General features: G+C 59.4%; 1 protein-coding gene across 1 annotated transcript in view; it reads left to right on the top strand.

Annotated features, from left to right (window-relative positions):
- SZT2 (SZT2 subunit of KICSTOR complex) overlaps positions 1-13997 on the top strand; it is a 76827-nt gene that overhangs the window by 49399 nt on the left and 13431 nt on the right. Inside the window, exons 48-58 of the mRNA XM_050961273.1 lie at positions 329-493; positions 1877-1958; positions 6120-6308; positions 6608-6790; positions 7046-7221; positions 7426-7592; positions 7876-7973; positions 8577-8709; positions 8891-9018; positions 11411-11532; positions 12033-12215. Of these exons, the coding sequence (XP_050817230.1) occupies positions 329-493; positions 1877-1958; positions 6120-6308; positions 6608-6790; positions 7046-7221; positions 7426-7592; positions 7876-7973; positions 8577-8709; positions 8891-9018; positions 11411-11532; positions 12033-12215 (1626 nt within the window). The remainder of the gene's footprint in view (positions 1-328; positions 494-1876; positions 1959-6119; positions 6309-6607; positions 6791-7045; positions 7222-7425; positions 7593-7875; positions 7974-8576; positions 8710-8890; positions 9019-11410; positions 11533-12032; positions 12216-13997) is intronic.

Genomic DNA, 13997 nt, shown 5'->3' with positions numbered 1-13997 from the left:
CATCAGTCCTGCTGCGCCCCTGCTGTCCCCTACCCACGGGCCAGCCACCCTGTCTCTGCACGGAACATCTAAAAATCAGCATCCTCTGCCTTAGGCTGTCTCCACAGCCGGGGTGCCAGGCGCTGGGGTGGCGCAGGGCCCCTGCCAGCTGTCTGAGTGCAGACCCCCTACTTCAGGCCATCTCTGGAACAGGGTGCCTGTGAGCACCCATGGTGCGTCCACTGGGTCCTTAGAGGGTTCTGTGTGCAGCAGCACTCGGAGGGGCCTGTCTGATGCTGCCTCTCCCAGGAATGCTTGGCCCAGGAATTAGCAGGTTTCCTCTTCACAGTTCATCCAGCCCCCAGGCTCTCTGCCCACAGAAGTCCTCCAGTTCACTCTGCCCCCAGCCTCTCTGCCCTGGCTCCATGCTGTGGCCTGTTACCTGCGCCAGAACCTGCTCATCTTCCTGCACACTCCCAAGTACACCGACAGCAACGTTGAGCACCACTTCAAGGTGAGGGGCCGGGGCCCTGTGTGCGGCTGTGTTCCCACAGTGGGCTGGGGGGGATGGCATCAGAGCAGGGCTCCCGACTGGGTAGAGTGTGCAGGTCTGTGGCAGTCTTGCTGCACTCGTGGGCAGTGGCAGAGTGGTCAAGGCTGACGCTTGGCTCCGGAGCCTGAGGAGAGTGAATTCCCACCCAAGGAGAAGAGCCCCCAGGAGCGGTTGGGGCAGGCAGCACTGCCAGGTGCTGGTTCCTTACCCTGCAGTCACCCCCCACTTCCCTATTGCACGGCACTGGGCGTTGTCCCCACGGACAGGCCGATGCCCCACAGAGCTGGGGCTCTGCACAGCATAGCCCAGCTGAGGGCTGACGGGAGTGGGGAGGGGTTTGAGGGGTGACCCAGAGGACAAGGAGGGTGGGGAGTAGGAGGGGCCCAGCTGCAGCACTCATCTGCATTTAGCTAAGTTGATGGTCCTGTTCCCAGCTGTCGCCGTGGAGACACCCCTGCCACATCTGTCTCTTTTCATTGTGACAGTGCCTCGTGGCTCTGTCTCCTGGCCCCACTGAACCAGTGCCTCCCGCCAGCCATGCCACGCCTACAGAATGAGCAGGGCTGCTGTGCCAGCCTCCATGTGGGCGGTGAGCCTGCCCCTGGGTCTGCTGGGGGGAGGGATAGCTCAGTGGTTTGAGCATTGGCCTGCTAAACCCAGGGTTGTAAATTCAATCCTTGAGGGGGCCATTTAGGGGCCTGGGATTGGTCCTCCTTTGAGCAGGGGGTTGGACTAGATGACTTCCTGAGGTCCCTTCCAACCCTGTGATATTGTGATTGGCTCTGGCTTCCTGGGTGTGCTGCCACGTGGCTCTGAGGGCTTCATGCCTTTAAGAAAGGCTCGGCCTACAGCCCCTCCCACTCTACATTGAGGTGTGGAGATGGGGTGGCCGGTGGTGGAGAGTTCGGTGCCCGCTGACCCCCAACAGTGCACTGCTTGGTTGGCAGGCTGTCTGCTCCCCTCCCTTCTAGCTGTGGGGCCTGGCAGGTTGACAGCCATCCTAGGCAGCCTTTCTGGGCTTGTGGGTGAGGAGGTGATGCCACCAGCATGCAAGGCAGGTTACTAGGTGCCAGGGCCCATCAAGTCACAGAGGCTGGTAGATGATGAGGGCCGAGCATGGAGGGCAGGGCTGAAGCAGATGAGGCAGGTTCATGGTTAGCAAGGGACCTGCTTATGTGGCTGGAGGCAATGCGCTTACAGTGGGTGAAGCCACGCTGGGCTGGCACGTGCCCACCCTGAGACAAGGCTCTGCTCGCCTGCCGATGTGGCTGGGGCCGCCTCCCATCGCTCAGCGGGGTGCTTACCCTGGCACACCCTTCACCCCTCTCCTTCTCTGCTCCCCAGCACTACTTCCAGCAGGGTGGCAGTCCCGACCTTGATCTCTACCTGTACAACAAGCCCGGTGGCCAAGGCACTGGTGGCAAAGGTACTGGGGCGCTGGGCTCTCTGGCATTGGGTGAGGGGCTGAGCAGCAGGGAACTGCTTTCTTGTGCTGAGCGTCCCACAGGGATAGGAGGCAGCACGTGCCCTGTGCGCAGAGTGTGGATGTGGGGCTGTGGGGATCATCTGTTCCCTGGAGAGTCCTCCCAGGGAAAAGGCCCATCGTGGCAGCTGGAGCCCAGCACAGCTTGGAGAGGGTCCCCTGCCCCATTCCTTTCCTTTGAAGTGTTGGGGAAGGGCAGGTCCGTGGGGTGCAGGCACCTGGCGATGGGGACCCTTGAGCTGCCGAAGATTAGTTGTGGATGCGGTGCCCTGCCCCCTCTTGTGGGCTGTTGCAGGAGAGCCTGCCCGTCCTGTGCTTGGTGCTGGTCCCTTGTTCCCCTCCTGTGCTGGGTGGTGGTGTCCCGTCTCTGTCTGCCTGTGGCGAGGCTGGTGTGGCCCTCTGTGCCCTCTGAATGCTCTTCTGTTGTGTAGGAACCATGTCGGACCTTGTGCAGCACCTGTTTCCGCTCTCCCACTTTCAAGGTAGCACCTGTGGTTCATGTTGCGCTGAACCGCTTTCCCTCCCCTCGCCTGACCCCTCTGGTTCCTGCCATGGACTGGTTGGGTTGTATTGTGGCTTCAGTGCTGGCTCGTCTTGTGGCTGTGTGACTCCCAGGCTCCCTCTTCCCAGCTGCCTGTGGGGTCAGTGAGCAGGAGGCTGCTGCTGCCTGGGGCCACAACCCTCAAATCCCTTGGAGAGAGAGAGAGTTCTGCTGCTGGCTCCCACCCCCCACTCTGCCCGGGGAGCTCTCTGCAATGGGAACTCGTCTCCTGCCACCAGGGCATGCTGCAGGCAGTGCCCACAGGGTACAGGCTCCCTCTACGGCTGTGTCCACAGGGCCCTGAGAGGTCACCCTGCACCCCAAGACCCAGGTGGCTGCACTGGGGGGTTTATAGTGTGATGAGGCTGGGTGGAGGGGATCCGGTGAGATGGGGCTAGGTGAGTGCTGCGGTCTGGCCAGCACTTCCAGTGGGAACCAGGGTAGGAGGGGACAAAGTCCCCAAAGTCCCAGTCTCCGTCATCGTGGGTCTGGGTGGGAATCCTGGCAGGAAGTGGGGGACCATGTTCTCAGTTGCTGTCCGTCTGGGCTGTGCCTGAGAGTGGGTTTCCAGTTTCAGCTGGGCCTTAGACATCGTCACACCAGCAATGGTTAAGGCTCCGATTTTCTTGTGGAAGTCAGAGTCCCTGACTTCACAAGACCTCCAAGACCAGCCTGCGGCGTCTGGGAGCTGCAGGGTCCACCCGTGGCATGAGGCAGCAGAGGAACCCAAAGCTCCTGGCTGCTGCGGGTGGCCGGGGGGACCCTGCGGCTCCCAGCTGTGGGAGGAGAGGGGCAGAGCTCCAAGCTGCTGCAGGCATCAGGCCCAGCCACAGCGGGGCCCTTGCAGCTCCCAGCTGCTATGCCCAGCCTGGGGACCCCTCTGCTCTCATAGTGGGACTGCAGCATTGGCATCTGGAGGAGTAGCGAGCCCCCTGCAGGCACACCAGTGGGTCTGCTCTGGTGGACCCCAGCCTGTTCCCCTGCTCCAGAGCATTGTGACTGGATCCTGGCTGGCCTCTTGTGCTGGGGCAGCCCATGGAAACCAGCCGTCTACCTGAGGCAGGCACTTGCAGAGCGGGCCTGAGGAATCAGGCAGGTTACAGAGCTTCATGGCTAGCTCTGCCCCAGGGAGGGGGTAGCAGCCATCCTGATGCAGGCAGACAAGGACCAGCCCTGGATACTGTGTCCCGTTGAGGTGTGCACGCGTCAGGGGGATGGAAGGTGCAGGAGTCCCGAGGAGGACTGGTGAGCTGGAAAGCCTGCCTGCTCATGAGAGACTAAAGGAGCTCGGTGTTGGCAAGAGAGAGAAGGGATGACTTAGCACGTCTGAGCACCCTGGGTGGAGCCTCGTGTTCTGCTAGCAGAGGGCTCTTCAGGCTGGCAGACAGGCCGAACAGGCTCCGAGGTGGGAAGCTGAACTAGACAATTCTGACTATAAACAAATTAAACTTTGGACGTAATTAGCCATTGCTCTAGCTCAGAACGAAGTTCTGGGCTGGATCCAGGAATCCCAGGGGAGATTCTCTCACGCCTGGTCAAACTGGAGGATGATCATAGTCCTCGGTGAACGTCTCTCAGCATCCACCTTGCTGGGAATCTGCCACCGATGTTCAGTGCATGTCCTGGGAAGGGCAGGCTGCAGGGAACCTATCAGCGCTCTGCTGCCATTCCAGTCTGCAGAGCTCTGACATGTGGGCACCAGGAAAAGGCACCGCCTCAGCACCTCTCTGGGCTGCCAAGGTGGGTGCTGCGCTCTGGAGTGTGTGTAGCAGGAGGCACCACTTGCTTTTCTTCACCTTCCTTTGTGCCCCCTCCCCCAGGGGAAGTGGCCCAGCACAGTTTGAGGTGCAGCACTAATGGGGTGAAATGGGCTGGAGGAAGATAAAACCCTACCGTTTTGCTGACTCCTGCTCCGCTAGAAGCATCCCCTGGCCTCTAGTGCTGAGTGGAGGCAGGCCCCGGCCACCTGCTGCCCTCCGTGTGTGATGGGCAGAGCTGGTGACCCACTGTCCCAGCTGGGTCGCTGGCACCCATGAGAGTGACTTACTGCGCTCTGCAGGGGAGGGCGTTACCCTCCTGTGAGATAGATTGGAGCAGGGCCCTGGCGGCCCCTGTGATGGCCACTGTTGCTGACATGTAACTGGCGCACCTAGTTCATGGGTCCTGCGTGCGTTCACGTGCCAGCAGCTGTGTGGTGACTTGCCTGCCTCAAGTATCAGAGGGGGAGCCATCTTAGTCTGGATCTGTAAAAAGCAACAGAGAGTCCTGTGGCACCTTGTAGACTAACAGACGTATTGGGTGAATAGGTCTGACAAAGTGGGTATTCACCCATGAAAGCTCATGCTCCAATACGTCTGTTAGTCTGTAAGGTGCCTCAGGACTCTGTTGCTTTTTGCCTGTCTCAGTGCCCTTAAGTGCAGGTTCCTGGGCCACCTTGCACATACTGCCCCTAGGAGAGATCTTGTCCTTACCCAGCCAACTTCCCTGCATCCTCTCCCAGTTGCCAGGGCCCTCCTGGTGGCCCATGGGGAGCCAGCCAGCTCCATGTCCAGAGACACAACAGTGTGGGGACCCCACACAGGACGATGTGTGCAGTGGACACAGTGCTCTTGGCCTCCTTTCCTGCACCGGTGCCTCCTGCATGAGCTGCTGTCCACAAAATAAGCGTGGTGCTGCCACTCCGGCTGTTTGGAGAGCTGCACTGGGAAGCACAGTGTGGGGTTGGGTGGCTGAGTTATGGTCCCAGGGCTGGGCTGTGTCACCTGCTCTTGTCGCTGCTGCTGTCTCCCTCTCCCTCCTCCTCCCGCAGGTGCCCCTTGTCCCAATGGAGACTGCAGACCCCTGGGGACGAGGCCTCTGGCTGTGTGTGGCACAGTGGGGCTGATGGAGGGTCTGGCTCCTGCCATAGAAAGAGCTAACTGCTTTATGCCCTGAGCCCCTCACTCTGTCTGCCCCTACAGGGTGAGTCCCTGAGGGGGTAAAACCCCAGGCTAAGGCTCAGCTCTTCAGAGTGAGGCTGCAGCCCTGGGGCCTTCCCAGCATCACCACCAGGAGCTACAGGTCCTGCATCACTGTGCTGGCCCAAAGGGGGCTACTGACGAGTGTTGGATGCTGGTATGGAGAGGAGCAAGGATACCAGAGCCCTGCCCCTGGGATGGGGAGGGCATGTCCTAGCCAGAATGCTGCGGGGACGTCCAGGAGCACACTGAAGGGCTGGGGGGAGGGGGTGGTTTGAGGGCAGCATAGCTGGACTCCTTGCACCAAGCCAAAAATACAAATGCAGCATGATGGGCACATGACCTACACACACCTCCTCCAGGCATCATGTGAGCATCTGCAGCCCATCCCCTCTGCTCCCCCAGGGACTCCGTGCAGCTGTATACGTGTCGGAATGCTAGCGTGGCAGCAGGGCAGACCTAGCTGCATGCCAGGGGTGGCATTCCCCTATTGGCTGTGGGCACTGGCTGCAGTGGCAGCTCTCGGCAAGGGCCGAGAGTCCTTGTGGGCTGGGGGTGTCCAGTGCAGGGTTGACACACAGTCACTCGGGCTCTTCTCTCCTGCAGGAATTGCGTGCATTGCTCTGTCATTCGTGGATGAGCATGGCAGCCCCCTCTCACTGGCACACTGGGAACGGTCTAGTTCCCTGAAGCTGCCCCCATCCCTGCCTGGCACAGACCTGCTGCAGGATGCAGACTTCGAGAGCCTCACTGCAGTCAGCAGGCACCATGCTGAACCTGGCACCCTCAAACCAGGTGAGAGTGCACATCTTCTGTACTGGAGCCAATCCCTGCCGCTGAGCCTGGGCAGGAGCTGCTGCCTGATGAGGGAGCTCTGGGCACCGTGGACAGTGGGCTCAAGGCTCTGCAGGGGGGCTGGGTGGGGAGCCCGTCCAGCCATGTCCCTGGGATGGCTCGCTGGAGCTGAGGAGGGCCTGCTGTGCCCAGGGGAGAAGACATCGTGTAGCAGTGGGTGTCTGAGCTTGGGGGGGTGGGGAGCGGTATCATCCCTCTGCAGGGGCCATGCAGCTCTGGTGACTACCATCTTCCCACAGCTGCCTGCACCCTGGTGCGCTTGGACGTCTGGGAGAAAGGGAACATCAGCCCCCTGCAGCTGTCCGAGAAGCTGCGCAGCGCCGTGCGCCATGCCCTGTGTGACGCAGTCATGGAGTTCCGAGTGCTACCGGCCCCACTCTGCATGGAGGCCGCCTGCCCGCTGGAGGAGCTAGGCAGTGGGGGTAAGCTCTGGGGCAGGATTGCTGCCATCTGGCTGTGGGGTCTCTTCTGGGTCTTCTCGCCACAGGCAGCTGTGGGGCCAGGACCTCCAGCCAGCTGTGTCCTGGAGTCCAAGGGGGCGGGATGGGCCCTAGCCCAGGAGCCAGTGGGAGACTGGCCCCTTCCCCCTGGCCAGGGAGATCTGGTTCCATGGGGAGGCTGCTCCGGCGCTGGGTCCACAGCCTCTGCCCGGGTTCTGATGTGCACTCTGTCTGCAGGAGGCCTCAGGAGGACCGTGTCGGAGACCAAGGGGCTGGCTCTTCCTGCGGGCAGTGCGGGTGCCAGTAGAGCGCCCCCACCCCCTCTGCACTTCACCTCAGCTTCCAGCTCTAGCTCTGGCGAGCCAGTCACGCCCACAAACAAGATGGGGCGCCGGAGCTTCTGGGACATGCTGGTACTGTCAGAGGGACATGGGCTGTAGCGGGGTGCTCAGACTGAGCCCTGCCCCAGGGCTGGGGTCACAGCGAGGCCTGGGAAGGGAGGAGCTGGCTATGCTGGGTTGGCAGTGGGCGGGGTGGGGGGTGGGTTGGGCCTACAGCTGGAAGTCAGCTGGGATGGGTGGGCAAGGGGAGGTCAGAGCTTTGCCCCCTCCCTCCAGAGTAAGGCCGACTCCTCGGAGCTGGGCAGCCCCAAAACCACTGACGACATCGTGCTGGAGCGGCCAGAGGAGAGTCGCACCCGGCGCCGCCATAAGACAGAGAGCGTCAAGCAGCATCTGAGCCAGGAGCGTGCTTCCGCCACGGCTGAGCTGGAGCAAGCCCAGAGGCAAGTGCCCCGGTGCTTCCTGCACGGCCGGCCAGCTGTACCCACAGCGTTTCTGGCTGGCCTTGCTGCTGCTGCTACTGCTGTGTGCGTGACAGGACTCTGAGCAAGAGGGGCTTTAGCCCACTGGGCCCGAGGCTTGTGGTGACCCACACGGGCATTGCACATGGACAAGATGTGGCCAGACATCATATGTGCCGGGGGCGGGCAGGCACCACATTCACTCATCCCTCTAGCTTCTGCTTTGCACTGCCTCGGCTGCATAACTAGTGCCCTGCCCCCACAGGCGTCAAGTCTGCCAGCTCCAGGAAGGGGAAGTGGGCACCATGCACCCGCTCTTCAGTCAGACCTGCCAGCAGTGGATGGCTTTCATGAGTCGGCTGGGTATGTACCACGGGCCCATCTCCCCTGCCTCCGAGGATGGGGCTGGAATGGGGCTCTTCTCCCCGAAGCTTTGCCAGCAATCCCTGTGTAACCATTCCTTCCTCTGGCCCACGCTGACCCTGCCCTGTGCCTCTAACCCAGCATGTAGGTGCTGTTTGTTTCCATAAAGGCACCATGTGCCCGGGGTATGGCATAAGCAGTAACACGGCCTCCGACTGATGGGCCTGCACTGGCCAGCCAGTGGCCTAGTGCTGCACACGTTAGCCTGGGAGACCTGGTCACTCTCCCCAGCCCATCAGGAGGGCTCGATATTGGAGAATCTCCTAGGCGTCTGCAGCCACAGGGCTCCTGCTAGAGGGAAGAGTCCAGAGCACAAGCCCTACACAGTGGGCTGGAGATTCGGGCACTGTCCAGCTCCACAGAGGAGAACTCTGCCTTTGGAATACCTGCTTGAGATCCTCGCAGCTCCTCCCAGTCCATGCCCTCTGGCTCTGCCAAGTGCATCCCAATTAGGGTACTTACGAACACTCTCTGAGAACCCAGCAGGCTGCTTTTGTAGCTGGGTATGTCTGTGGCTCATGCCGCTTCTCCTGGGCCGGGCAGGGTGTCCTTCGGTGCAGCAGTGTTCGGTGGAGATCGTCTCCCGCTTCCTGCTCTCCTCCATCCTGGAGGAGGTGGTGAGCCTGGTCACGGCCCTGGCGAGCGACACCACTGTCAAGGTGTTCCAGCAGCACTGGTGAGTGTCGCGCCGGGGGGATCAGCCGTGGGGTTGGGAGAAGGGCCCAAGGAGTCGGCTGCCCTGAGCTCAGCTGGGAGGTAGGGTTGGGGGTCACTGCCAGGCTCCCTGTTGCAGCTGGCAGGTATTGGGTGGGGCGGCTCCTGGCGGCCAATGCTCTGTGTGGTGCTCTCCCCTGCAGCTGCCCTCAGGGTGCCACCTTCCTTCCATATAACCCCCATCAGAGCTCCAGTCCTCGGCCTGCAGCCATCAGACATTTCATCCTGCTGGGACGCAACTTCCACCAGTGGCGCTACAAAACAGAGCAGGGTGAGTGCGGGGCCAGGTGCAGGCATTCTGTGGGCCTGGGGGGGCTGCCAAGGGGGCCCCAAGCAAGCAGTGTTGGGAGAGGGCAGGTGCCCAGGCAGAAACTTCTTGTGTCCAGCTCCATGCCCACAAGGCATTTGTTCTCAGACTTGCTCGTGGCCCCTGTCTGACTTGTTTCACCCCAGGGGGTTCCCCCAGGTGGGACTCAGGCTTGGGCAGTACAAGCTCTACCCCAAGGAGCAGTTCCTGTCTCCCAGTCTGCCTGTGTCACACTGAACATGCCACGTGGCACATCCTCCAGGAGGAGCCATTGCTCTGTGACACGCTCCAGGCAACGCGCGTGGTGCAGGCTGTGCCATGCGCCCCTCGGGCCGGCACCAGGCTGCTGCTCCAGCCCAGAGCAATGTGCAGTGGCTAAGCAGAGGGTAACTCCTGGGCCAGGGCCCCCTGAGTTTTTTTTATCCTGTCTCTGCTTTGCCGGAATCTCTCAGCACAGCGAAGGGGGGTGGCTTTTTCCTGTGGGTGGTGCGCTGTATGGAGAAGGGAAGGCCAGGTCCATTTCTCCTCCTCACAGACCGGTCCTACAGGGACTGCAGGGAGGGACAAGCTAGTGCCCCTGGGGAACACACTGTGCTGGTCCCAGACATGCTGCTCCTTCATCAGAGTGGTTAGCTGGCTCAGACGATGCCCACCCTGGCTGGCCTCCCGTGGGGATTCTGCCCTTAGTCCCCATGTGGGGCAAAGGGAGGGGAGTGAGGTGCCAGCAAGACAGGCTCAGAGCTAGTGCTAAGCAGAATGTGGAGAGCAGCAAAAGGAACTTCTCTGGCATCGGCTCTATCAGAACTTCATCCTCCGCTGAGAGAATCACGGGGGGCTGCTGCTCGGTGAGTGGGTGGGTGTATGTGCACCCAGGGTCCAGTCCTTCCCATTAAAATTCAGGCCTGGTTTCTGGCTGGCTGCAGAGCTCTGGGCCTCTGACCATACCAGCACCCAGGGTTGAAGCTGCCAACACTCTTGTTCAGCTCATGCACTCTGCAGGAAAGCTCTTCGGGAAGGGTTTGACCCTCCCATCATGTGCCCACGACCCTGACGGAGCCAGGGCAGATGAGGCCTGATGTTCCTGACTAGAAACCACATCTGCTTCCCGAGAAGGGCCAAGCCCAGTGCCTGTAGGTGGTCTGAGCAGGTTTTGCCATCAGCTCCTCTCCAGCCCTCAGGGTGGGCTCCAGGCACAGGCTGGGCACTTTGCAGCTGCACACCTTCACTCTTGCAGAGCACTCTTCCAAGCCACACCCACAAAATAAGCGCCGACGACGAGTGTCTGCCAGCCTGGTGCTGCTCGGGGCAGATGTCACACACAGGAATGCGCAGCGCCCAAAGCTGCCCTGGGTTCCCCAGGGTGGGGTGTGCACATGCCCCTGGGCCTGGCACCTTGGCTGGGGAAAAATAAAACGGCTTCCCAGCGCCATTCACTCGTGGCTCCAGAATGTGGGCACCCGCAGTAAATTGCACAGGTCTGTGACCCGCTCGCATGGGGGCTGAAATAGTGAGCAATGCTGATGTCTCCGTGATTATCGCAGGCAGAGGCGCTTACCCCTTTGCGCTGTGCAGACCCCTTTCTGCAGCAGCTGCACAGGTGTCACGGCATTGAGGTTTTCCTACAAGCTGAGAGTGGCAAATGAGAGCCGCGTGGGAGAGGTGGCTCTGCATGGTGCCAGCCTGACCCGAGCCCTGCTCCTGTCTTGCCTGAGCTCTCAGCCTTAGCCCTGTCTGGAGTCAGGGATGTGCCCCTGGGCCCATCTTTGGCTCAGGACTGGATGAGGAGAGGGGGCCTTGGCTCCACCCTGGACTTGGCATGGCAGCATCACGGGCCCTTCGTTCAGGCTTGCCTGGGCTATGCTGCTCCTTAGTGACTGGTCAGTATCATGCTGCTTTGGGGACTGGCCTGGCAGACAGGGCTTGGGAGCACAAGGGGAGTGCTCCTTACAGCTTGGTGGCACTCAACGTTTGGTCATTCCCTACATACCCACTGAAATGTACCCACCTCTGGGAGCGGAATGGGTATCAGACATGGGCACAGAACACTGCAGCCCAGCATGGGCCTGGGGCAACTTTGCCAAGTCGCTCTGGGATCTCAGTGCTGAGGGTGGGGCGTGGGCTGGCACATGTGGTTGGGGATTAGGCTGGAACTTAGAGTGCAGCCCTCCTGGCCAGCTGCATCTTGGCAGGCTGCAGCGCTGATACGCTCAAGCTGGGTCCTGGCTAGTTGCTGTCATGGGCTTCCTTCCAGAGGACCAGGGGCCTGTGGCACCCATGTTCCTGCCGATGCCTCCCTACAGGGTGCAGGCAGTGATCAGCAGGAAGGCACATGGTGGTTCTCTCTGGTCTCTTTCAGCCCACAAGGGGCTCCAGCACTTCGAGGCCGTGGAGCTGAGCTTGACTGAGAAGGGCTCCAACTCCAGCCCCTCACTGGCCCCGCGGCAGAGATTCCTTCTCTTGGAGATCCTCGACAAGAAGGTGGGCACAAATCCAGCCTGGCCCTGCAGCCTCTCCGGGCAGGCCTGTGGTTGAAGGCAGCCTGGCCTGGCTCCTCACAGGGCCCTGTGTAACAGTGGGGTGGGGCAGGGCAGAGCAGGCAGCCGAGCCAGGGCAATGCTGGGCAGCTGCCTTCCTGTCTGCCCTTGCACGGCAAACCCGTGGTCTTTCTGTGGCCTAGTGCTGCCACCCCGTCTGGACGGGCATGCTGATAACGGCCATTGTTCCCAAGGGCCCAGGGCCAGCCTGTGCTCCTAGGCACCTTGCAGTCAGCAGCTCTGGGCCCTCCTGCTGCATGGTGATGGGCTGGGTGCTGAGGTGGTGCTGTGCCCCCCATCTATCCTGTAGGGGAAGCCGGCTGGGGGTGTAGCAGCAGGAGCCCATAGGCTCTTGAGTGACAGCGGCCTGGCCATGGCTCAGTTGGTGCCACCCCCCCACCCCCCACCCCCAGCAGAGCACTCACCAGCTCCCTTCCCCTCTAGCTGATGCTCTACACTTACAACTGGTCCCCGGACCTGGGCAGCTCCTTGAACAGCTCACTCACCCGCCTGCTGCAGTGGCAGAACGCCCGCTCCCACATCGTGCATTGCCTCCTCAGCCAGAAACTGGGGCTCTTCCACCACTACTGCCACCTGGACACACCCTGGCATGAGGACAGCAAGCAGGTAATGGCACTGCCAGCCCCACAATGCTTTACTGCTGTAGCGCCCACCTGGGCCGCTCACAGGTCACCACGAGTGTCTGTGTACAGCCACAATTCTGTTTGGCAATTCTAACCCAGAGCCTGTCTGCAAATGCAAGGCACACGCTGGCTCCTAGCAGCCTTGCTTACTACCTGTCAGGTGACCCCAACGCACTCCCAGTCCCGAATTCCGCCCCCCCCCAGAAATGTATGTGCTATTCTGAGCTGTCCAGATAGGTCCCTTGTTCCTGCACGGGAACGACATAGAGCAGCTTGCTGCCTGCAGTGGAGCTACCCCCAGAGCTCACAGCATGGGACTGTGACGATGTGGTTCTGGCGGGACCCAACAGAGTGCCAGTTCAGGACCAATTGCTCAAACAGGGCAGTCACAGCCCAAGGCTGGGGTTTTTCCACCTCTAAGGCAAACCAAACCAGCCAGACAAAAAGGACTTCGGTTTCACCCCACTGGCTAACCACAAGTCACACAAGCAATTTCCTTAGACACTCCAGTCTCCCAGTGTCACCACCAGTGCTACTCATCATGGGGATGAATGGTTATGAAAACCAACACCCCAGTAAAAGAAAAAGGTTCTCTCGATCCCAAAGGACCAAGCCCCGGACCCAGGTCAATATATACATCAGATCTTACCCACAAATCACACTGTTGCCAATCCTTTAGAATCTAAAATCTAAAGGTTTATTCATAAAAAACTAGAGATGAGAGCTAGAATTGGTTAAATGGAATCAATTACATGCAGTAATGGCAAAGTTCTTAGTTCAGGCTTGTAGCAGTGATGGAGTAAACGGCAGGTTCAAATCAAGTCTCTGGAGTACATCCCCTGCTGGGATGGGTCATCAGTCCTTCGTGTAGAGCTTCAGTTTGTAGCAAAGTCCCTCCAGAGGTAGGAAGCAGGATTGAAGACAAGATGGAGATGAGGCATCAGCCTTATATAGGCTTTTCCAGGTGTAAGAACCTCTTTGTTCTTACTGTGGAAAATTACAGCAAAATGGAGTCTGCAGTCACATGGGCCAGTTTCTGCACACCCTGCTGAGTCACAAGGCATATCTGCCTCCTCTCAATGGGTCAGTTGTGTAGCTGATGGTCCTTAATGGGCCATCAAGCAGGCTAAGCAGAGCTAACACCCACTTGTCTGGGATCTTTCCCAGTAACACAGCATAAGTTTGAAATATAGACAGTATACAGCCAATACTTATAATTTCAACTACCAAATGATACATACATACAGACAGCATAATCATAACCAGCAACCCGTAACCTGGTCTTGGACACCTTATATGACCCCCTTTACCTAAGATCTGGTGCCACTACAGGACCTTGGTTGCAACCCATGTTCTATATGGTCCCAGTTTATATCAATAATGTCACAGGAACTAATTTTGATTGAGGAATAAAACCAGTGTCTTTAACAACAGAAGATCAGATTTGAAGTCAGTACCAGTAACGAGGCGTTAAAGTCAGAAGTGGTTACAAGAGAAATAGATAAAGCACATTCTAACCTTAAACTAGCCTTGGTTCAAGGTGAAATTCTTACCACAGGTTTTCAGTAGCGATGTTGACCAAGTTTCAGGTCAGGCTCTGCTCCTAAGGTCGGTGGCTCTTTCTGCTCTCTTACGTGAAGAGAGAGAACGAACTTGGGGTGGTTTTGTCCCTCACCTTTACAGGTCAGTCTCTCTTTGAAGTTCATTTTCCAGAGAGTGACACCTAGATAAAGATCTTTCAGGCTCAGAGAAAGGAGACACGGAG

The sequence above is a fragment of the Gopherus flavomarginatus genome, chromosome 7 (assembly GCF_025201925.1).
Source record: "Gopherus flavomarginatus isolate rGopFla2 chromosome 7, rGopFla2.mat.asm, whole genome shotgun sequence".
NCBI classification, from domain to species: domain Eukaryota; kingdom Metazoa; phylum Chordata; order Testudines; family Testudinidae; genus Gopherus; species Gopherus flavomarginatus.
This window is presented reverse-complemented; position numbering and strand designations above follow the sequence as displayed.